This window comes from Natator depressus, chromosome 2 (assembly GCF_965152275.1).
Source record: "Natator depressus isolate rNatDep1 chromosome 2, rNatDep2.hap1, whole genome shotgun sequence".
NCBI classification, from domain to species: domain Eukaryota; kingdom Metazoa; phylum Chordata; order Testudines; family Cheloniidae; genus Natator; species Natator depressus.
The window spans coordinates 106,203,275-106,226,285 of record NC_134235.1 but is presented as its reverse complement, the minus strand read 5'-3'; the positions used below and the strand labels follow the sequence as shown (position 1 = coordinate 106,226,285).

Below are 23,011 nucleotides of genomic sequence, written 5' to 3'. Positions count from 1 at the left end.
ATTTTGTTTTCAGTTACAGCCACACAGCCTCAGGTTGGAACTGCACATACATAACTGCAGAATTTGGCCCCTTCATAGTTCCCCAATTGCACATATCAGACCATCTCACATAGGTGTAGAATGCAAATATATGTAGTTACAACTGGTTATGCACAAGTGCACACTCAGTCTTAATGTGTTTGCACATCACCTAGTCCATTTTAAATAATACAGAATAATAAATAATAATTTGCCCTTACACTCTGTTACATTGACCTCTGTTTATGAGTTGAGGAAGGAATCCCTCCCCATCCAGTAGCTAAATTGTACCCAGGTTCATTGTCTTGGCTTCTTTCCCACTGCATATTTCCCCCATGTTATTTTTTCCCCACTATAGGGTTTATTTTATTTGTGGTGAATGTACGTGAATTTGTTCCTCATGGTTTATTATATGCTTCTTAAAGTGATCACTACCATTTATCCCCCTTTAAATCTGTCGGTTGCTGGATGTTTTTGTTCCAAACCTACCAATTCTCAATCATTTGAATGCAGACTTCTTCATTTTTTATTAATTTAAAAACAATTTTCAAAGTATTTCACTCATGGGATGAAGGGCTTTTTCACTTTTTCAATTAGATTTAAAATCTCAATATTTTTAAACTTTACTCCTTCAGATTGCCACAGTGTCCGAGCCCTGTTAGCAACAAGATGCACCCTTCACTGCAAAAGTGGGAGAAACACAAAGAAATGCTAATTGTGAAGTGATAAATCTGGTTTTCAAAATGATACACTGATTATATTTATTTAGGCTGATTCTGCAAACATGCACAATAGCTTGCAATGTTCTGTTTATTTTGTTTTAGTATAACTTTCATCATTAATTCTTATTGTAATTCTTACTCTTTATCATGGGATAAATTCCTAAAGGAACAACTTGCTATCTGGTCACCTCATTAATATCAGGGGGCTTAGGCCAAGGACCATAATGCAAAATGTGTGCTAGGTGCTTCATAACCAATAAGGAGACAAAGACCTGCCCTACACACAAAACTTCATTAGTGTTAGGCTTTGTTTACACTTTTGTTGCTCAGGGGTGTGAAAAAAATACCCCCTGAATGACAAAAATTTTAACAACAAAAAGCACTGGTATGGACAGCACTTCGTCGGCAGGAGCCACACTCCTGGCAACGAAGCTACTGCCCCTAGTTGGAGATGGTTTATTTTGACGCCAGGAGAACTCTTTCCTGGCGATAAAGAGCAGCTAAACTGTGCACCTTACGACGACACAACTGCAGCCATTGTAAGGTGTGCAGTGTAGACATAGCCTAAAGTAAAGAGGGATCCTAAACTGACTTAGTTAAACCAGTACAACTGTGTGTGTGGACACTCTTTAATCAATTTAAATGTAGCTTATAGCAGTTAAAGTATAAGCCACTTTTAAACCAATATAAGAATGTCCACACAAAAGGAAGTATTTTTTCACACAATGCACAGTCAACCTGTGGAACTCCTTGCCAGAAGATATTGTGAAGGCCAAGACTACAACAGGATAAAGAAAAGAACTAGATAAGTTCATAGAGGATAAGTCCATCAATGGCTATTAGCCAGATGGGCAGGGATGGTGTTCCTAGCCTCTGTTTGCCAGAAGCTGGGAATGGATGACAGGGGATGGATCACTTGATGATTACCTGTTCTGTTCATTCCCTCTGAGGCACCTGGCATTGGCCGCTGTTGGGACAGGATACTGGGCTGGGCTAGATGGACCTTTGGGCTGACCCAATATGGCCATTCTTATGTTCACACTTATGTGTACACTGATTTAACTAACTTTGTTTTTAAATTAATTTAAGTTAAACTGGTGCAACTTCTGTTTGTATATAAGGCCAAAGTTACAGACTTGAAGAGTTTGCAATCAAGGCTCAGATCCTGCAAACATTTATATATGTGCTTAATCATGAGTAGTACCAGTGGTACTAATCACATACATAAAGCTAATCATGTGAGTATTTGTAGAATCAGGTCCTGAGGAACTAATCCTGCAAACCCTTGCTTACCTGAAACCATTCACGTGAGCAAGGCTTTGCAGGACTGAGTCTTTACATCTTTCCAGTTTGCTGCTCATTTTTGGAATTTGAGAATGGCAATTAAACAACTATGTACATATGATTTCTTTTAATGTGAGAATCAAGTTAGAATATACCAGAAGGAACTTTTTCATTAGTGATCAATTTGAAACTTAAATCTAAATGATTTGTTCATTCAATTTGTATGGTTTAAAAGTGTTTTGATATTTTAATAATGCACTTTTTAATGACTATACTTAAGAAAATTAATCAGAGCACAATCATTGACAGTCAGCTATCTCCAACAGATAACCACAATAAATGAAATAAACTCCTTCTAATGAAGGAGCGTGGAAATGTCCTGAAAAACTCATTTCTCAGCTCCCATTGACCATCACCTGCACTGGACTTCATACAGCAGTTTAATCCTATTCTCTCCCTCAAAAGTTTCTAGCCTCTGCAAGATCCTGACTGCTAGGGAACAAAGAGTGGTATGTGGTTCCCTCAAAGGTCAATCATTAACCTGCCCCAACAACAGTTTTAGGAAGATCAAGGCAATGAAGAAAAACTAAGAAAAAGCACTTTCATTTAGGAATGAATTGTTCAAAATGCCTTTATACATTGGATTTTATTCCTTTTCAGCACTTTTTAGTTCCTGCATGTATTTATTTCTCATCAAGAATAATGGCAAGATTTGTTCTCCCAGACCTTAAGTTAAGGTTTGACCTTAAGTTTGACCTTAAGTTTATTCTAGCCACAACACTATAGACCATTTCATCAATTATAAATGTACTCGTGTATAGAGGCACTACTAGGCCAGCACAGTAATGCTACCTTGTTCTGAAGACTTACCCTTATAAATAAATTAGTGAGATATCTTTGTGAAATGCCATTCAGGGGGAGAAAACAACCACCACCACCTTGCTACTTAAAAGTCACCATTTTTAAAAGATAAAAGGAATAACATCACAAGTCTTTTCCCTATGGTTTGCAGAGTATGTGTGTATGTGTAACAAAATATTGGATATGCACTGTGTTGAGTATCAATAAGACATTTATTTTCATGAGTTATTGATGACCTCATAGCTCACAAGTGACAGAGCAAAGTAGAGCTACGAGCAAGTTATGAAAGGTCATCAATAATAATTGGAAATAAATGATGTAACCAGAGTCTACACCATTGTGTGTTCTGTTTATGCAACCTCAGTTTAAGTTTCAAGTGGCATAAGTGAGCTTTTAAAAAATGTGTTATAGCAACATGGGTCTCTAGCTGAAGCAATCGGCTCTTTTAGCAGTGGAGGGAGAAAGAAACAGACACCCACTTTATGGGGTATATTTTGTCACAATGCAAGGAGATAAGCGTGCATCTTTCTCCACATCAAAATGAAACTGTACAGTAAAAGAGGGAAAGGAGAGACAATGTACCTTACTAAAACATCAAACACCACAGGGAGTGCTAACACCACACGTGCAAGACCGTTCATGAAAAAGAAGACACTAGAGGACAAGAAGGAGGAGGAGGTGAGGTGCAAGTTTTAAATAAAACATTCTGTACTTTAAATTGAGATTGTGTATATATAATAGTCTATTAATGAACTATACTAATTTACATTATAATCTGAGGGAAATTAATATATAATATGTTTTCTTATCAGTTGGAGGCAGAAGAAAGCTCTTTGCAGCAATGTGGACTCTGTTACTGTCAATGGAAATACACTATGTGGGCACTGGGGTACAGTTAAGAGAGGACCTATAAGTTGGTATTTCCTTGCTTTCTAGGGTGCTTTCTAGAGTTTGGCTTGAAGGGCTGTCAAACCTAACCAACCTTAATCCCTTTTAAATTAAGGTTTTTTGGTTTTGGAATATATATAAGAAAATTTTTAAAAACTGTTCTCAAGTGCTCTTAAGATAATTACAATTACTTGAAGTGTTTAGCTTGAAACAGGCTAATGACTTAGTACATAATTCTGCAAACCATTTCTCAGATGAGCAGTCCTTACTCATAGACCCATATTCAGGTAAGAAGTAGCATTAATTTAAAGAACAACTAACCAACTAAGGGTTTGTGCTGCTTCCTCAAGACAACCTCTCCCTAGAAGCCAAACCCTCCATTGAGAGCAGGATCAGTGCTTTAAAGTCTCAAAGTATCAAGTTAATAGAGTGTAGGCATTGCTGAAACAACAATGCATTTAACACTTTAGGGGGATTTTTAGAAAATACTTATGAAGTGGAAATATTCACTGGTATTGCAAATAACTTGAAATATTTAGTTATCTAACATAGGCAGGCTGATTATTGAAATTTGCTAACTGCATACATATCATTTATAAGAAAATAAAGTCAAAGTTGTAAAATGGAGTCAGTTTGCATATGGGAGGGTTTTTTATGGGACAAGGAAATTTCAAATGTGTCCTTGAAACACATTGCAAAATCCTTCATTACAAAAGGGAAAACATTGAGACCTGCCTTACACTTAAATTAAAATAACTGAATGTTCCTTCTAATAAGTGAAATTTGGTAAATCTGGTACATACATTTAATTTATGAAGAATCTCAGTTTACTGATCCTTATATCATCCTATGTTCTCTCCACTTTCTCCTTTCTTTATTATTCCCATTCTACCACTCCTAATTTGTAATGCATCACTTGATTTTAATCCACTCACGTTTCTACCTCTGCTGCACTGCACAGAGATTTTCATTTGACAGTCCTGTTGTCACTGATTAATTAAACAGACTATTTGAATGAAACAGGATTGGCAGACATTGCAACCAATGAGGTTGACCGTACCTACATGAAAGAGTCTCTCTCTCTCTCTCTCTCTGTACAACCATGACCTCCACAACAGCTAACTTAAACAAATGGGGGAAGCTCATGAGCTCAGGAGGCAGCACTTTCACGTGACCTGAATCTAGACTATGGACAATGACCAGAGAACTAACCACTATTACAATTAAATGCAACACTCATTTCTTTATTGTAGCTTTCCTTCAGTCATTTCTTCACAAGCTGTCTCTTCTACAGGAGAAGCAGAACTGTAAACCCAGACCTTTGGCAGGTAGATAAAAGAGGAAATAATTGTATACTATTTTGTTTTACTTTTTGTTGTTTTAAATCTACTAATATATTTTGGTTTAGATTTACTATGGTTATCTTGTCACCAACTGTTGTAGGAGAAACAGAAGAGGCTGGTAATGTGTGAAAGTGAGTTGGTAAAACACACACATAAAGGGGCAGTGAGAGCCAATTCATAACAACAGCTCAAGAACATTGTGCACTTGATTCAAATCATGGTGTGTAATATACATCCTGTATGCCTCGAGGACCCTACCTGTAGAGTCAAGTAAACGTAGAAGTTTCCTTTCGGGGGGGGGAAAGCTGAGATTCTGGAGAAAACAGTAAAATACTCAAGGAGAACAGATTAATTAAAAAGTTAATACTAACAGAGAGCTTAAAAAATGCTATATAAGTGCTAAGTATTATTTTTATTTCTGCAGATTTTTTTGCAGCTTGAACTTAGTTGCCTTTACTGACAAAGCTGTACCTTTCCCAGGAAAATAGATTCTGATACCGTTGATGTAGCTATAACATATACAGGTGAATATGTACACATCCAGATACTTATTTAATTTAGGGCTATTTGCTGATTCTCCCTGCAGGATTAATTAAGTGTGTGATAAAATGAATCTTAATACAAACCCATAACAACATATGAAAATAAAATGAGGTCATACCATGTTATCAGTTTACAAGCAGATCTTCCTATAGGTTTGCTGTGGAGTTCTGTTTTAAAACCAGTAGCATGATATAGCACATTGGACTGGTCTAAAACTACAAGAATTAAAATCAAAGTTAAGTTTGGATCTTCAACTTCAATCTGCTACTTTGTATTAGAATTTGGCATATTACAGAAGTTGCTAGGAATACTCAGCTATTCTCTTAAATTCCTTTCCTCTCCTCTTCAATTAATTTGAATCCCCAAAACATGCACCTTGGAATTTTATATCTGACATTTAGAAGGATTTGTTTTCAGTACATTTCCTCAAAAAAAGGATGTTGATGCCTCATGTTCTACAATATTTTAAGGCAATGTGTACAAAATAGTATTGTTTAAAGAAATGGACATTCCTGTGCAATTATTAGACTAGTGCTCATTCTGTCACATGGAAGGACAAAAAATGATGGGAGAAGGAAAGGAAAGGAGAAAATAAATGAGAAGGAGGAAGAAAATATTCTACTCCCACTACGAATTTTTTCTCCTCTCCATCCCATCAACTCATAAGGAATCAACCTTTTTAGTTATTTCAATGTATATCCAAAATTTCCCCCCAAAATTCAACCCGAGGCAGACAGCCAGGATTGTAAATTTCAGCCCAAATAGTAGTAGTTTGGGTGAAGTTAAAAGCAACTGAAAACAGCATCTTATACTGGGAAGTATCAGGTAACCTTAATAATAGGTGTTACTGTCAGCCCCACCTATTTAAAAAAAAAAAAAGCAACTGTCCAAATATCATGCAGTGGAGGAAACTTCCCCTACCTCTTCTGCTCACTGAAATGGTCACCCTTATTGTACTTATTCTGTACCTATTTGCAGAAGACAGAAACTGAAGGAAAAACACATGACAAGGTATATGACTGTATATAAGTATACTGCCACCTCTGATTTGTGATGAGGAAGGATGCTTTAAATTGAACAAATACCTCATCATCCAAAAAAAAATCTGTTGACTCTGAAATGTTGTAGTACTTTCAAAATGGAAATATAATGCAATATATGAAAGCGGTTATAAAGCAAGGTTATATTGTCCTTTTATTATATCTTGGGCAAGTGGAACAAGCATATTATTTTAAGTCTGTATCCATGCCACCAGTGGAATGGGTGGTTGGAAACAGTAGGTATGTGTTGCCAGTATTCTAACAAGGGGTTCTCACAATGTTTTCCCTCTTTATTCTGTGATAAACTTCTTGCATATGGTGGGAGATAGGGGAGGATGCTATAAAGAACAGAGGTGAAGGATTTGGAAATCAGTTTTTTGTTTAAAGGAAAAACAGCTTTTTTATTACCATAAACAGGGAAGGAGAAAACAAACTTATGTTAAGTGAGTTTGTTGGCTATGTTTATATTTTGTTCCTGAAACATATATAGAATAGCAGACTTTAATTAGTGTAATTTAAAGTGGCATCTGGAGGTGAGAAACTTGCTGGAGACAGGGTGTTCCAGGGTTTTCTTCTCCTAGAACATGTTTTTAAAACACCTGCCAGTTAATGTAACCTGGCAGATTCCAGAAGCAGAAAACTTGCTCAAAGAAGTAGTTTGAGGAGCCCACAGGATGAGTTATCTCTCTGGCAAGGATGGCAGAGCAGTATCCAGAAAAGGGATGAATTCCACCTGACTCTTAGGAATTGCAGAAGTGGTGAACAATTGTACTGTACCATGATACTTTGCCCTCCTCCTGATTCTAAGGATCTTCACTGATCCCACCTTGTGAGTCCGGGAGGCAGCATGTCATTCTTACCACCTGACATGGGGATCCAAGTGGATATATGCATGTAGGAGTAATCATCCAATAATCACTTTTTTCATTTCCCCCCTTTCCCCTTTTTTTTCATTTTACCTCACCTCTGCTGCCAGCAGGAGATTAGCTGTGGGGTTGGGTGGGAGAGCACAGTACACATTATTGTGTTATTATAAATGACATCACAACTAGCTAGATATTTTAATTGAAGTTAAATAACCAACATTATTGCCATTTAAGTGATAGCAATAATATACAGTAATAGCACCACTGAGGGATCAATTGCTATTATCCTGATAAACCATAAACCATTCAGAGATTTATAATGCTTTTTTAATGTTCAGTCCTGTGAGATGCTGCGTATCCTCGTCCCCCATTGAAGTCAGTGGGCACTGGAGGTTCTCGGTACCTTGTGCAGGAGGTGCTCAGCTCCTTGCAGGATTGGGCACACATCAGGATAAAACTCATTATACCGGTTATCAGCCTTATGCAAAATAATTCTAAATAATGTTCTGGATTTCACTGAGCTGTTTAGAGAGTGTGTCCAAAAAAAAATGGAGCAGTTAACTAAGCCACTTCTTAATATTCTTGTTAAGTAAGAATTGCACAATTTTCAAAAGCTATATCCCACAGCATCTTGTGTGCAGACAATACTCGCTGTGTGTCTATACAATTCTTTTTCTGTTTAAAAAAATGTAAATGGCTTAAATTATTTAACGGTTACTGCACACTACATACATAAATGTGGGGTTTTTAATATTTTATATATAGGGTTGCCAATTTTGGTTGGACATTGGAGGTTTCATCACATGACATAATCTTTAATTAAAGATTAATCTTTAATTCCTGGAGACTCCAGGACAATCCTGGAGGTTGGCAACCCTATTTATATATGCTGCAAATATTTTAAATAACATGTTACAATCCAATTCAGTAGTTGGTTCAACGGCATAGTATTGTATACAAAAGACCTGTGAATCAAGTATGATCTCAGTGGAAATGTCTCATTCATTCGGCTCATGGAAGAATTGTAACTGTTCCTTGACACTGTATGAGGTCCTGAAGAGCCATGTGACCCTGATACACTGTCAATGGAAGGGTTTATTTTTCTATTGGAGTGAATCATATGTTCACATATTCAGAAATGTGTGACCAAATTCAACTTGCTTTGTTCACGAGAGAAGTCTCACTGATTTAAATGGCTCCATTCACGCAAGGAAGGTTAGCCAGTAATGATGTTTACATTTTTAACTTGTTTTGTTTTTATATTTAAAGCAAAAGAAACTGTTATATTTAATATTAATAATCTGGCTTGAATTTAGATATTCTCAAATAAGATGATCACTTCAAGCACAAAATATACAGCCAGAGTTGGTAACACTGGGAATTGGGACTCTAATCCACGGAGTAACTCAGCCAACAGAGGAGAACTCCTCCAGCTAACCTGGAAGGGACCACTCATTTTAAGATATCCAGAGGAGTTTTTATAAATCCGTAATTGGTATGGTTCAAAACAGGAGCAGTTAACACCTATATATTCGAACGTTGAAAAATATTGCTATTAATAGGACTAAGGAGTGAAAAGCAGTTACTGCCCCCTCTCTTCTTGTATGGATAAAGAGTTTCACTATGCTCAACTCAGTGCATGATTCCTAACAGATTGAGGTTCCCAATACACTACTAGAGCAATTTAATTAACTTCTGGGGCACATCCAATCTAAACAGAAAAAACATTGGACCCAGCCCTGTTCCCATTGAAGTCAATGGCAAAACTGCCAATGACTTCAATGAGAGCAGAAGCAGGCCAATTGTTGACAGGGAACTGATGTCTGCTTGCTCATCAATGCACGGCAGACTATCATGTATCATTAGTATTATAGGGAGTTACCAGAGGGAGTTACCAGAGGAAGTCCCTGAATATTTATAGGACAAGTTTTTTTCACAATTTATATTGATAGGTCAGCAATGGGAACACATAACATTTTCCCATAAATTTTAGATGAGTCTGCAACAATGCACAAAAATCCATACAGTACCATTTGGCTCCTGTGTTATGGAAGTAGACTGATGAAAAAATAGATCTGTAACATATCAAGATATCGCAAATTTCCAAAAATATTGACTAATCTTTAGGACCCAAATCAGTCTCAATGGAATTTCCATGATGCCAATGGGGTTTATTATATATATATATATATACACATCTGTTCACATCAGATCAGCTCCAGGAGAAATGGTTACATACTAGGATTTCCCACAAATTTTCAGTGAGGTCAAATCAGCTCTGATTCTATACAAATAGACCAATTAAATTCTATAGTGTACCTAGTTTCACAGAGATTTTAATTAAGATCAGATCAGCAAGATTTTAGTCTACATACTTAACACTATCTACAGATTATTTTTTTGAAAATGAAAAACCTTACGTCTGTCCATCTCATCAAGAGTCTGGGGAATAGGCAAGACATAACTATAATTTAGGGCCTGATGTATCACACTGATGAAAATCAGGAGTAACTTCACTGAAGTTCCTGGAGTTTCACGGTGTAAAACCAGTGTAAGGTATAGCAGAGTATATAGCTGATGACAATATGCCTGTCATGACATGGTCACTGTTTAGCTCACTAATTTAGATCCCAGTCCTACAAAGATTTACACAGGTGCTTAATTTTATGCCCTGTAAGTAGCCCCATTGTACACACTACTCATAGTGTGTACAGTTAAGAATGTGCATAAGTCTTTGCAGGATTGGGGACTGATATTGTAACTTTTAGGGGGTGGAAAATATGCACTCTTTATACTGTTATGAAAAGATGACCCAACCTCTCCTCCCATTCAAGGTTCTAGGCTTAACTGTTTCCCTCTGTATCCTTTGTACATCACTCTGTGACTAGGTGTGGTGGGGGAATGCAATCATCAGTCACCATTAACTATGAATTTCTTTCCTTCTATTAAATTTTACTCACCAGTCTTGCAGCCCTTGCTCATTCAAACAGCACTGTACTCAAGTAAATAGTTCTATTGAAATAATTGAAACAGTTTACATAGGTAAGGAGTAAGGACTGTTTGTATGAGTTGCAAGATTGTGCCTTTTATTTCTTACTCTAATGTTCAGTTCACCTGCATCTGTTCTGAATCCTCATGAGGAGTTAATAGAAAGTTTAAGCAAGGCATGATTAAATTAAAAGGCTGCAATCCACCACACAACGACCTAGGCAGGACTCTGGAGTATGTGCCTGTTAATTTTAATGTGCTGTCTCAAAGTACAGAACTCTGGACATTTCTAGCATCATATTTAAAACATGATACATTTACTAATACGTGATCTGATGCATTAATGGACCAAATTAATTTACAGGTATGAATTTTACATAAAATGGATTAATATTATATGTCATAGAGGAATTTTAAATACTCCATCTCCATGAATTTTTAATAATTATGTGCTCTAATTTAATGTTCCACAGCAATCGCTTTTCTTGATCTTCTACCCCTCCCCCCGCACTCAAATTTGGATTATTTTTTCCTTTAAATCAACGTCCCTCAAAAGACTCTGTGTGTCTACGTGTAGGGGGAGGAAAGCAGTGAAAGGTTAAAAAAAAATACATTGAATGAGGCTAGAAATTGCAAACAGCATCCCCACCTCTGTTACTGGTAGAAATATTTGCTGGTGATGATTAAGCAGTCTTAAGAATAAATAGACAGCCAAAAAAAAAAAGTGTGTACGGTAAAATGACATGAGCAATCTCCAATTGCTCCTTGCAGGCTTCAAGGATAGATCAGAGGAGGGGATGCCTACTGCTGGCACAGCCAGTTGTGAGTGCCGATGGGAATGGCAGGATTCAGCAGCCTCATTCAGCAGCAGAGTGAATTCCATTCGCATTCCCGCAGTTCTTCCTTCCTAGGAACTTCTCTCTCCTCCTCCTCCTCCCTCCGCTCTCTTGGGTTCAGCACTCTTCCCAGCCCGAGACCCCACAGCATTGACGGCATGGAGCGTCCTCGCCATTGGCCAGAGCGGCGTTCCATGGAGGGAGGAGGCGGCGGTGATTGGCCAAAGCGCGGCGCTCCGCACCCCCTCCTCCCCTCTCCTTTGCACACATTTCCCCTCCCCCGCGCGCCTCTTACCTCCTCCTTTCCCCGGGCCAGGGCAGCGCGAGCCCCGCCTGTCTGTACCCCGTGCTATATATATAGGGCGGCGCTGCAAGCCGGGCTGAGCAGAGGCGGCTGGGCTGTAGTGGGAGCGAAGGGGAGGGGTAGTGAATGACTAGCCTGGGTGGGTGGCTTTTCTTCGCACGGTCTGGCATCCCCTCTGGCAAAGCCCGGAGATTGTATCCAGAGACGGGCTGCCCCTGCGTGGCTGCGTTAGGAAGGGATCGCTGCGTTGGCTGAGCGCTGCCTCTTGTTGCATTGCGGGCGGTGCGCGGTGTGCATCGGTGCCCGAGGGGACCTCTCCCTGTGCACCATGAAAGCGGTCAGCCCCGTCCGCCACCCCAGCAGGAAGGCACAGGCGGGCTGCTGCGGCGGCGCTGGAGGAGGCGGCGGCGGAGGAGGAGGCGGCGGAGGCGGGCAGTTGGCTCTGCGCTGCCTGGCCGAACACGGCTGCAAGGGGGCCCCGTCGGGCGAGGAGCCGGCGTCGCTGTGCCTGCAGTGCGATATGAATGACTGTTACAGCCGGCTCCGGAAGCTAGTGCCCACCATCCCGCCCAATAAGCGGGTCAGCAAAGTGGAGATCCTGCAGCATGTCATCGACTACATCCTCGACCTGCAGCTGGCTCTGGAGACGCACCCGGCTCTGCTCAGGCAGCAGCAACAGCAGCCACCCCCGCTGCACCCAGGGAGCTGTCCCGCAGCCACCCCCCGGACCCCGCTTACAGCCCTCAACACCGACCCGGTAAGCGCCGTGGCAGGGAAAACGCGAGGCGCTGCCCTGGCCGTGTTGCCCACGCTGGGCAGGGATGTGTACGTGTAGCGTTGGCCAGCCAGCTAGGGACTGCAGGGCTCATACTGGGCGCTCCGTGAAGGGTGTGTGGCCAGGGTACCCCGGACTCCGGCGTCGACAGAGATTCCCTTTAGGCGTGTGAGTGCTACACGGACGGTATCCGTGTGTTCGTGCTACGGGCGCCCGAGACCCGATCGGGAGTCAGCGGGAGTCTTGCCATTGACTTTAGTGCGAGCAGGATCTGTCCGCAAGTATGCACCGATAGCCGCTGTTCAGCGTACTTCCGTTGTGTGATCCATTCAGTGTGTGCATCTCACACACACCTGTCTGTAGATGCACACACTTTGTACCGGGGCATACGCTTCCCCTTAGAATGATGAGGTGTACGCTTGTGTGTGTACAGACATTCGCGCACACATCTACCCTTCTTGTATAGTTATAGCCAGTCAGGGAAGTATATCTAATGTGTGTACACACAGGAATCCGTACAATGATTCTGGACACACTTACGGGTACTATAGCTGATCTAAACACTTAAGGGGAGTGTGCACATTTAACTGTTTCAGGGTATATGTATATATGTATACACACACCCTGAAACCCTTTATAAACCCTTCTGTATATAAAAAAGGCTGTGGCTGTGGCTGGGAGCGGGAAGGATCTTTCTTCTCCGGGATCCACCCTTAGCAGCAAAAGGCGTTTGCTTCTGAGGGACAGAAAGGAACCTGTGACTCTCCAGCCGGCGGTGCCAGGGTGACGGGTCCGGCTGCGTGCTCGGAATGTGACACTCAGCAGCCCCTGGTGTCCCTGCCTGTGTCGGAGCCAGGAGGTGTCACGCTGAGAATCTAGCAACCTGCTGTGGGGTGCACTGATCTGTGGGCGGTAGGACTTGGCTGGCCCAGGCTGGCAGTCCTTGTGGCTTGCGCTCTCCATTGTGGAGCTTGTCACCTCTCAAGGCTGGTCTCTGCCCGTGTGCGTGATCCAGACACAAGCACAGGTATCATGGCCAAGCTAATTATTTGCACTCATTTTTATTTTTATTTTTTTTTACTGGTGTTTTGTTGTGCAGGCTGGCGCTGTTAACAAGCAGGGGGACAGTATTCTGTGCCGCTGAACTGCACTCTCAAGGTGAGTCTCAGTTAATTATTGGGCATCTAGAGAAAAGGCTGCATCTCTGCCATCTGTAGGATTGTTACACCAGTGCCCTTTGCACTGTAAATGTTTCAGCTAGCTCTTTTTTTCAAAGGGGTTGGAGTCTTGCGCATTCCTTAGGAGTTAATTTCTTCTCCATTAAATGCATGAATCATGTATTATTCTAGAAGCACTAGTGCCTCTCTGACCTGAGTGCACCTACATTCTTTGCTAAAGAAAGTCTCTTTTCCTAGCATTGAGACTGTCTTTCCTTTTTGTCTCATCTGGAGTGCAGAAGTGGGGTCTGGACTGAGCAAACAAGGTTTGCTGGAAGCCTATTTTATTATTATTATTTAAACCCCCTGTGTCAAGCGCTTATCACTGGGGCTTGCAGCTGTGTATTCCTCTGTTTTGGCCTAGCATGGGAGCTGAGGTTGTTGTTTGACCTGGTTTGTTTTGGGTTGTTGATCAAGCATGTCTTGTGTTTTGTTGGTGGCGCCACTCAGTCTGGAGCAAAAACGGTTCACACACCCCCTCTATTCATTCCTCTTCCACAGGTGTGCAGCAGGCAGACCCAGAGCCAGAGGAGCAGAGAAAAACACATTAGAGAGGGAGGGGGAAAAAGAAATATCAGCCATCAGATGAGAGGAAAAAATAATTCAACCCCAGAATCGTTTCCATGCTTCCTTCTGAGAGAGAACCTTTCACCGTTTTGCACGTTCATAGCATTTTAAACATGTCTTTTTTTTCTGTGCATTTTATAGCAGATGTGAATTGTTTGTTTATTTTGGTGGGATGAGACTTAAAACTTAAGCAGAAAAGTGTGACTCTTCTGTTGGATAGAAGATGGAGAGTAAATCAAACTTTAGAACTATAACTGTAAGGGACCGAGCAGCTGAATTTTGAAGCTTTACTAATCTACCAGAGCATTGTAGATATATTTGACATCTATTGTTTAAAATAGATGATTTTATTGGGGCCCAGGGAACTTTCTTCTCCCTGCAGGAATGTTACATATTGTATAGATAAATGAGTGACATTTCATACTGTGTATATATAGAGATGTTCTATAAGTGTAAGTGAGAAAAGTATATGCTTTAATAGACTACTGTAATTATAAAATATTTTTAATTAAATATTTTTTGTAAATATTATAAAGGTGTGTATGTTTTTTTTAATGTGTGGGAATATTTCTTTAGAACATTATTTACAGCTCAGGTACAGAGCTGCTAATATGAAAATATCTTGACAGTTAAGGTTTTTGCCCAGTGTCTTTTTAGACTTGGAAGTTACAGCTATAGCTAGTGGTCCTGCATGATTGCATGAGATGTCTAATTGCAAATAAACTTGTGTTGAGTCCATACAAACGTGTTTTTCTTCAATCTAGATTAAAATGTTGATAATTGTATTATACATTTTGAAACTACACTTTTGTCAATTAGGCACACGGGTTTTTAGTGCATTATATACAAGTAGTGTTAAGACAGTGTTTTTTTTTTTTTTACTGAGATTAGAAAAACAAATTCTATCTACTTTTTTCATATTGAAGGCAATGCTTTAGGTCTTTAATCAGCTTTTATAAAATCTGCTGTTGCATCAAAATCAAGAAACTTACTGTGGAACTTCATTTAACAACAAAAGGTTTATTGTCACAAACTTTCATTCTTATTGCATATTACTTTTAACAAGTGAAAACAGTTCTCTGCTTGCAACCAAAGGGCAAACCATTAACAAATGAACAGTTACTGTTTCGTCCAAAGAATATTGATATGGGATTGTGGAAAAGCACACAAGCAAAATCATTATGATCAGTGATGTAAATCCATCTTAAAATGAACTTAAGTAGACCAAAAATCAGATAACTGCATCAAGATTATTTTTCTAATACAAAATGACTTTCATTTCATTGCAGCTATGTTACAGTTAAAATCCTGTTTAATCTCTGTGATGTGTAAATTCTACATGTGAACATTAAACTAGATTTACGTGTCTTTGTACTGTGATTCTTCTGCTTATTTCTTCAGTCCTCTAAATTTATACAATTGCTTCACTTTCTTATACGTGTTGCTTAATGGATGAGTTCATTTTATAGCAGTCTTATGTACAATAAAGTTTTACAGTCTGTAAAGTAATGTCCAAGCTATGAGAAAGTTATGCATTTTGTGTGATCAGTAGTCCACGGATCAGTGAGGTGGGATTTTCAGACAGTGGGAGAATTAAGCAGAATTTAATTGGGTGCTTTGTAAATAGTTAGCCAACTGTGTGTGTAACATGGTCTGTTTGATTTAAAAAGTGGGAGGATTTGTTTTAGATTATACAAGTGTCAAAAGTGTTAGGGCCCAAGGGACTTTTTTTATTATGTTAAATATTTATGAGGAAATCAACTGCTGTGGTGGCTAGCTAACAACTAAAGTGGTAATATGTTAACAAGATGAATATTTTCTTAAAATAATTGCATTAAGATCAAACAAGCCAAAAAAACAGCAAACACTTATCTGCAAACATGCCACTGCATATCCATTAAAATCAATGGAGTTTCATACGTGTAAAACTGGTTTAAGAGACAAGAAACAAGTTCTGAAACTTCCTATAGTCCCACCTTTGAAGTTGTAATAATGTTAGTTTAATAAACAAAATATAAGTGCTTGTAATATCAAGTAATGCTTCTCTGAAGTAAAAACATTTAATGCTGTTTTCTTCAAATAATGCAATGAGAATAAGTAATAAAAACACTAATACTAGAATTTTGTACTGAAGTCTGTTTTTCTCATGTTACAGAAATAGGAAAATTCAAAAAACCCTTTACCTGCCCCATGGAGTTGTTTAATCTATTCATTTTGTGGGATAGGCTTGTTTTGTTTGTTGGATTTTTTGTTGTTGTTTGTTGTTAAAATTTGGCATTTGTAGTGCCCACCTATTTTATCTTACATAGACGGACATACTATGTATGATTTTTTTTTTCCCCAGAAGTCAACAAGACTTAATTTTCAGTCATATTTTTTGTTGCCAGTTAAACACTGTTCTGCTACTTCGGGGTAGTAGGAAGGAAAAAGCAAAACGAGCTGCCTCAAAAATATGAAACCACTTTGTAATGTTTGCACAAATAAAGAGTTTATTGGGAGAGCTCCTGCTGGAACCTGTACCCCTACGTCTCTTTAACAATATAGAATGCACTCTTAAGTATCAAATTCTGGTGCCACGTTAAGGCAAATTCCCATGGAATTAAATGGGACAAGGCTTTGGCCGTAGCTTTTTAAAAAAATGGTGCTATGCAACAATTTAGATCAGTTAGAAAAATTAATTTTTTTAAATGCCATGAGAAATCTTTTGTTGTTCTATAAATGTCCTTAACGCTCCAGATTTAAAGGCTTCAATGCAACATTAAAAGGGAAAAATATTCCACACATAGGAGATGCTGTTCTTGGTTTATTTCTTATGCAATGTGTGAAACTGTAAACAAGGACAACTTAACAGCTTGTTTATGGATTATTAACATCAGTACACACCTAACTACTGGGTTTTTTTTTACTTACAAAGTTTATTTGTCACCACCTTTAGCTTCTTACAAAATAACTTTTATTTAACCCTATACATAGTTTCACTTGCTCCACACCCCAATGAATATTCATAGAATTAAAAAAAATCTTTCCCAAAGTGTCTGATTTATTGTTAGACAGTACCTAAATCGTTCCTTAAAGGGAGCCATTTCATTGACAAAAGTTATGGTTGATCAGTGGAGTGGCTGTCAGATTAGGAATTGGGAGAACTGTGTTCTATTCCCTGCTCTGGAGCAAGCTGCTGTCTAACTTATTTTCTGTGTTTCAGTTTTCCACTTATATGTCTTTACAAAGATAAGTACACATCATTAAAGTACATTGGGATGAATGGACAAACTCTTAGATATTATTATTTAATTAATCTTGCTGTGAGACAAAAGTTTCAGATATGGAAGGAAATTAACTTTAGGAAAATTTAGGCTGATTATCAGGATCAGTTAATTGATTCCAGAATGGATTCTTAAGGGAAGTCACGAGACACAGCTTCTCCGTTGCTTGAGACCATTTAAAACTACATTAGAAAAGGGGCTGGAAAATGCATTGGAAGGAGGGACAGATGAGGTGACTGCATAGGTCTTTTCTATCCTTAACTTTTATAATATCCATTGAATGTCAATGATTATTAGATATGTCACACTGTGTGTGTTTTAGATTAGGTGCAATATTAAAGTTCAGATCACTTGCAGTCATTAAGGAGCCCTTTCCAATTTCATAAGCATGAAAGTGTTTACTGCAGTGTTCTAGTCAAATTCATCCTGTTTATTAATTATTATCTGCCATTTCAGATGGCTATGGCATTTGTTTTCACTTCCTAAATTGTTGTGTAGTGTTGTTAAACAGTTGAGGCATTTCAGTCATAGGAGAAGTGCTTGTAATATATTCCTTAGCTACCTTACAGGTGTGTTCTAATGCTAGATTAATTAAACATTTGAAAAGTACTTTGAGATCATAGAGTGAAAAGCATTATGTAAACATAAGATATTAGTTTACTATTTCTTTTTGAATGAACGAATAGTTGTGTGTGTTTAAATTTTACCTAAATCTTTATGGTATCAAAAAAAGTAATGGTATAAAAACAGTGATTTTAGTTGCAATACCATCTCATGGTTTGTTCTGTAGGAATGCAGACACCGTTACCTACATTATTCTCAAAGCAATATTAAATATCCTGTTTAAGACACACTGAGCTAAATTTATGCCTGATGCATATACATATAAATTAATGGAGATATTCTAGATTTACACCAGTGAACCAAACTGTTTGGTCCATTTAATTGAAAAAGATTCACAAATGTATTTGTCTATATAAAATGCCTTCCTAATTTATTCTTTCATCTTACACTGAGCAGATCCACATTGTAATAAAACCACAAGACACATTAATGTTATGGATCTCTCCTAAATGCATAAAAGGCAAGAAGAGTTAAGACTGTCACTTGTGGTAAACACTGCTCTTACTTAACTCTTACTGTTGCCCTTATGTTGTGCAGTACATACAGAAGTCTGTTCTTCCAACACCACAAATAGGAATTACATAGAGTTTATAATCCATGGTACTGTTCTTAGACCCTGCAGTTTCTAGGCACAAGAGGGTGATTTAAGGACAAAAGCCCCTACGCTCCAACCAACATCACCCACCCAATCTAGTGCAGAATAGAGCAAAACCAGATAAAAAGCAGTTTGGGGGAAAAAGCTGCGTTGTATGATGCTGTCCCCCACTCCCGTGTAACTGGCTAAATCCCTTCCACAACAGTCATGCAGTGAACAGAACATACAGAAAGGGGCATTGTCCTGGGAATGAACTCCACTAAGTGGTATGCTCCTATACGCAAAAATTATGGGCCTGATCCAAAGCGTATTGAAGTCAATTCTAGGAGTCCTATTTATCTTAATGGGCTTTGGATAGGGTCCTATGTGTTGTAAGTTAATACTTTCCCCATCAGAGATGTCAAAGAGTGCAACAGTGTGCCATTCAGCCAATGGCAGCAAAGTTAGCACGCCAGCTGTGCTGCTATGGCTAGTGGTCAATGTGGAAGATGGCATCCAGAGGGGGCCCCCTTTTTACAGCTGGCCACGATTGGCACAGTTAGGGTATTGTTGCATGGATCCTTAACCCTCAGTGGTTTTTGTAGCCCTACTCTCTGCTTATAACAAACACAGAGAGAGGATAAACACATCAGCGGGAAGAAAAACAAGTGTATGGTAACTTTTACGAAGTCCGGGGGTGGCTGGTATGAGGGTGTTCCCATTTGCACTTTTGGCTTCAAAGGGGAAAATATGGCCCATAGGGCTTGTGTACACTGAGAAATACTAGCAATTCTTCCACTGGTGGTCTAGCACCAGTCCTAACAATGGTGGAAGAACCATTGTGTAGGATAGTGTAGGCCAGGAGCAGAGCCTAGACTCTTGCCTCTGCGGCTGTGTTTACACTGTAATTAAAAACCCACGGCTGGCCTGTGCCAGCTGACTTGGGCTCACAGGGCTGTTTAATTGCAGTGTAGATGTTCAGGCTTGGGCTGCAGCCTGAGCTGTGGGGCCCTCTCACCTCGCAGGGTCCAACAGCCCAGGTTCCAGCCCAAGCCTGAATGTCTACACCACAGTTAAACAGCCCCTTAGGCCGAGCCACAAGAGCTGGAGTCAGCTACCACGGGCAAGCCACGGGTGCGTAATTGCACTGTAGACATACCCTAATTTTCCTTCCTTCGATGGGCTGGAAACACCCTTTGACATGTTTTTCTGATTTCACCTCCTTTTAGCCTTGGGTTTGTTTTTTTCAAAAAAGTATGTGTTTATCAGCTGACATGATACACTAATGTCTGATAAAAGAAATGATTTGCTTAGACAATTTTTACACTGCATACCATTTATTTAAAGGCCATAATGGCTCCTTGTGAGCAGCATGTCATGTAAATAAGTATTTCAATGACTTCTAACATGCATATTATGTACTCCATAGATCAATGGCTCCTTTGAAGCCGTTACACTTTATCTTGTAAATTCATATTTAGACTTTTTGAAAGTGTATTATTTATTCAACAGGCTACCACTTCATTCAGAGAGTCTACAGTCTATCATCTACATATGTATTTACATCATTTAAAAATAAATATCACTCTATGTATTCAACAGATTGGAAGAGCTCCTCTGCAAACGTTAAAGAGGAGAAAACTTTCAAATGCAGCAGACTAACATAAACCTATTTAACTTTTCATGTCCTTTTCTTCAGAATTTTTTTTCCTTCTTGACAGTGTGTCCTGTTCTTCACTTACTGGCAGCAGAGTCATTGAGCTGCATTTGTGACATCTTGTGTAAACATGCTGACATCAGAAATGCAGGATTACAGGCTAGAATGAACCCTATGCTTCCACAAGCAGAGGATATGGCAGATCCTGGCCTCAAGGGAGCAGAAGGGCAGAGTGCTATATTCACATCATCATCTTTCCCTTTGACCCTGCTGAAGCCCCTATGGGCTAACTGGAGGATGGGCTTCACATGTAGAAAGCTTGCTGAGGAAATGGCCATGAGGGCAGTATCACACTTCCCAGCCCTGTGTAACTTTAGTAGTTAAGGTAAATGATGACGGTATCAGTGTCAACTCACTTCCTTTCCCCAATTTATGATGGGGATGGAAAGTCAATGGGGACTGTGGGGCTAGTGGGGAAACCCACTGGACTGGATCTTTCAGGAACCATGGTGGAATGGGACTAGTTTGGGCAGAGAGGGGCCAGGAATCAGTGCACAGACACAGGGCCTCCATGTTGATGACTCTGTGCAACTTCAGATATTAAAGAATAACATTAGGGGCCACACACCCTTCTTTTTCAATTGGGTGGTTAACAGTTCCACCTAAATGGAAGAATGTGTAAGAAACTGTGAGAGGAATGTAACAGTTTCCAGTTCCTTAAACATGAGTGGCCCATATAGATAAGAGGACCCTATAACCTCAATGCAAGATCATGAAGGAGGCAAAGCTGGGCTGAGGGAGATAAAGTCCATTCAAACACAAATGGCTACAACAATAGGGATGGGAATGCTAAACATTACTGGCAGAGTAATTTACTTGTATGAATGTTCTGCCTCGCTTACCCAGTTTAAACAGTCTCACTTCTAGGTGTACCTTGTTTGTGTTAACCTCTTCGGGACTTCGTCATTTGCTACAAATGAGCAGAATAAAAACAATGAAAAGTTGCTGTACATGCATATATCTATTTTCAAATTGTTTAAAATTCAGCTGATCCATTCAAGAGGTCCTAGACCCTCACCATCAATAAGCTGTTAGCATTCCATTTTGAAAGACAAAGTTGTTTTTGACTACAACAAAACATCTGATCATGATAAACTTTTAAATTTTGTTTTGCACTTTCACAATTTAGTATGAAATTTACTGAACATACGCAAAAAATAAAAAATTCATAAAATATACTTCCTGCCTGGATAACAGTTTTATTATATAAGTTGCAGCCCAGAGGAAATGTTTATAGTCAATATATAAATCTCTGCCAAACTGGCAAGCATCAGTATAGTACACACTTTCCCAGAAATACAGGAACATCTTTTCATAGTCAAATATAAAGAAAATGATTCTAATTACAGTTGACCCTGGTTATAATGGACTCTGATATAGTAAGCTTCTTTTTATAGTGAAATAGAATATTTACGTCCTGCATAGTTTTCATTATTGAAATGGACAAATTGCTTATAATAATGTTTTCTGGGAAACAATTAGTTTCTAAAAAGAAAAGGAGGACTTGTGGCACCTTAGAGACTAACAAATTTATTTGAGCATAAGCTTTCGTGAGCTACAGCTCACTTCATCGGATGCATTCAGTTTTACTATTATTATTAGTTTCTAATATACCTGATTCTGCAGTTCCTTCAAGCTTTGGAATGCCTACAGACTTAGGCCCAAATCCCCAAAGGTATTTAGGCACCAAATTCCCATTGAAATCAGTGGTACTTAAGTACCTAAATACCTTACAGAATCTGAGCTTAAAGACTATTTCAAAGCCCATTGAAGTCAGTAGGAGTCTTACCGTTGATTTCAAGGGGATTTGAAATCCTGGGGATTGGCCCTGCTTTGAGCAGGGAGTTGGACTAGATGACCTCCTGAGGTCCCTTCCAACCCTGATATTCTATGATTCTGTGAATCCAGCCATTAAATGGGAAATCCAAACATGGAGTGATTGAATGATAGCTTCTAAAGATATGGGCAAAATCCTTCCTTCCTTCCTTGCTCAGGCCCAGATTCTGATCTCTGTTTCATCATTTAAAATGGTGTCACCCCATTAAAGTTATTTGGATTTACACTGATAAATGGAGATCAGACTCTAAGTCACATTCCTTCCTCAGGCATAACTCCCAGTTGAGTCACAAACTTTTGTTTGAGTAATGATATCAGGATTTGGACTTCTATTTATTTTTATCTATTAATCTAAAACGACTATAATTCATTCTGGGTCAGATATTACATGCAGCTGTGGTGTCTCCTCTGATAGTTCTACAGCAAGAAGAAATGTAAAACAAATAGAATGGTATCATCTGAATCCTATAAACTACTTTTCTGTGCAGTTAGGCTCCCGATGACTTCAATAGGCATTTTGATTAGACCCTTTAAAAAGCCTTGCTTTTCAGATAGGCATTCACAGATATGCACCCACATTTATATGTGCCTGACTTAGATGTTCAAACACCCCAATGCACATGTGTAAGCTGGGAGTTGTGTCTGCATACTGCTATGGATGCATGCAAACCTCAACTGGAGTGTTTGCACTTAGTATTTGTGCACCTAACTTAGATGTGTGGGAGAATATGTGTGCATTTCAACA

At 39.2% G+C, this 23,011-nt stretch overlaps 1 protein-coding gene and 1 long non-coding RNA gene across 2 annotated transcripts in view; both read left to right on the top strand.

Moving 5' to 3' along the window:
- The first annotated feature begins 4,873 nt into the window (after positions 1 to 4,873).
- Positions 4,874 to 23,011, top strand: part of LOC141982586 (uncharacterized) — a 102,946-nt gene continuing 84,808 nt past the window's right edge. The window contains exon 1 of the long non-coding RNA XR_012638148.1: positions 4,874 to 5,101. This is a non-coding gene — a long non-coding RNA (uncharacterized LOC141982586). The remainder of the gene's footprint in view (positions 5,102 to 23,011) is intronic.
- On the top strand, positions 11,754 to 14,467 carry ID4 (inhibitor of DNA binding 4). The gene is made up of 3 exons (XM_074944794.1): positions 11,754 to 12,450; positions 13,568 to 13,626; positions 14,187 to 14,467. The coding sequence occupies exons 1-2, from the start codon at positions 12,022 to 12,024 to the stop codon at positions 13,610 to 13,612; spliced, it is 474 nt and encodes a 157-aa protein (XP_074800895.1). The 5' UTR covers positions 11,754 to 12,021; the 3' UTR covers positions 13,613 to 13,626; positions 14,187 to 14,467.

Coding starts and splice junctions, on each gene's coding strand:
- ID4 (XM_074944794.1), top strand. CDS start 12,022: ATGAAAGCGGTCAGCCCCGTCCGCCACCCCAGCAGGAAGGCACAGGCG. Junction 12,451..13,567: donor CAGCCCTCAACACCGACCCG/GTAAGCGCCGTG, acceptor TTTGTTGTGCAG/GCTGGCGCTGTTAACAAGCA.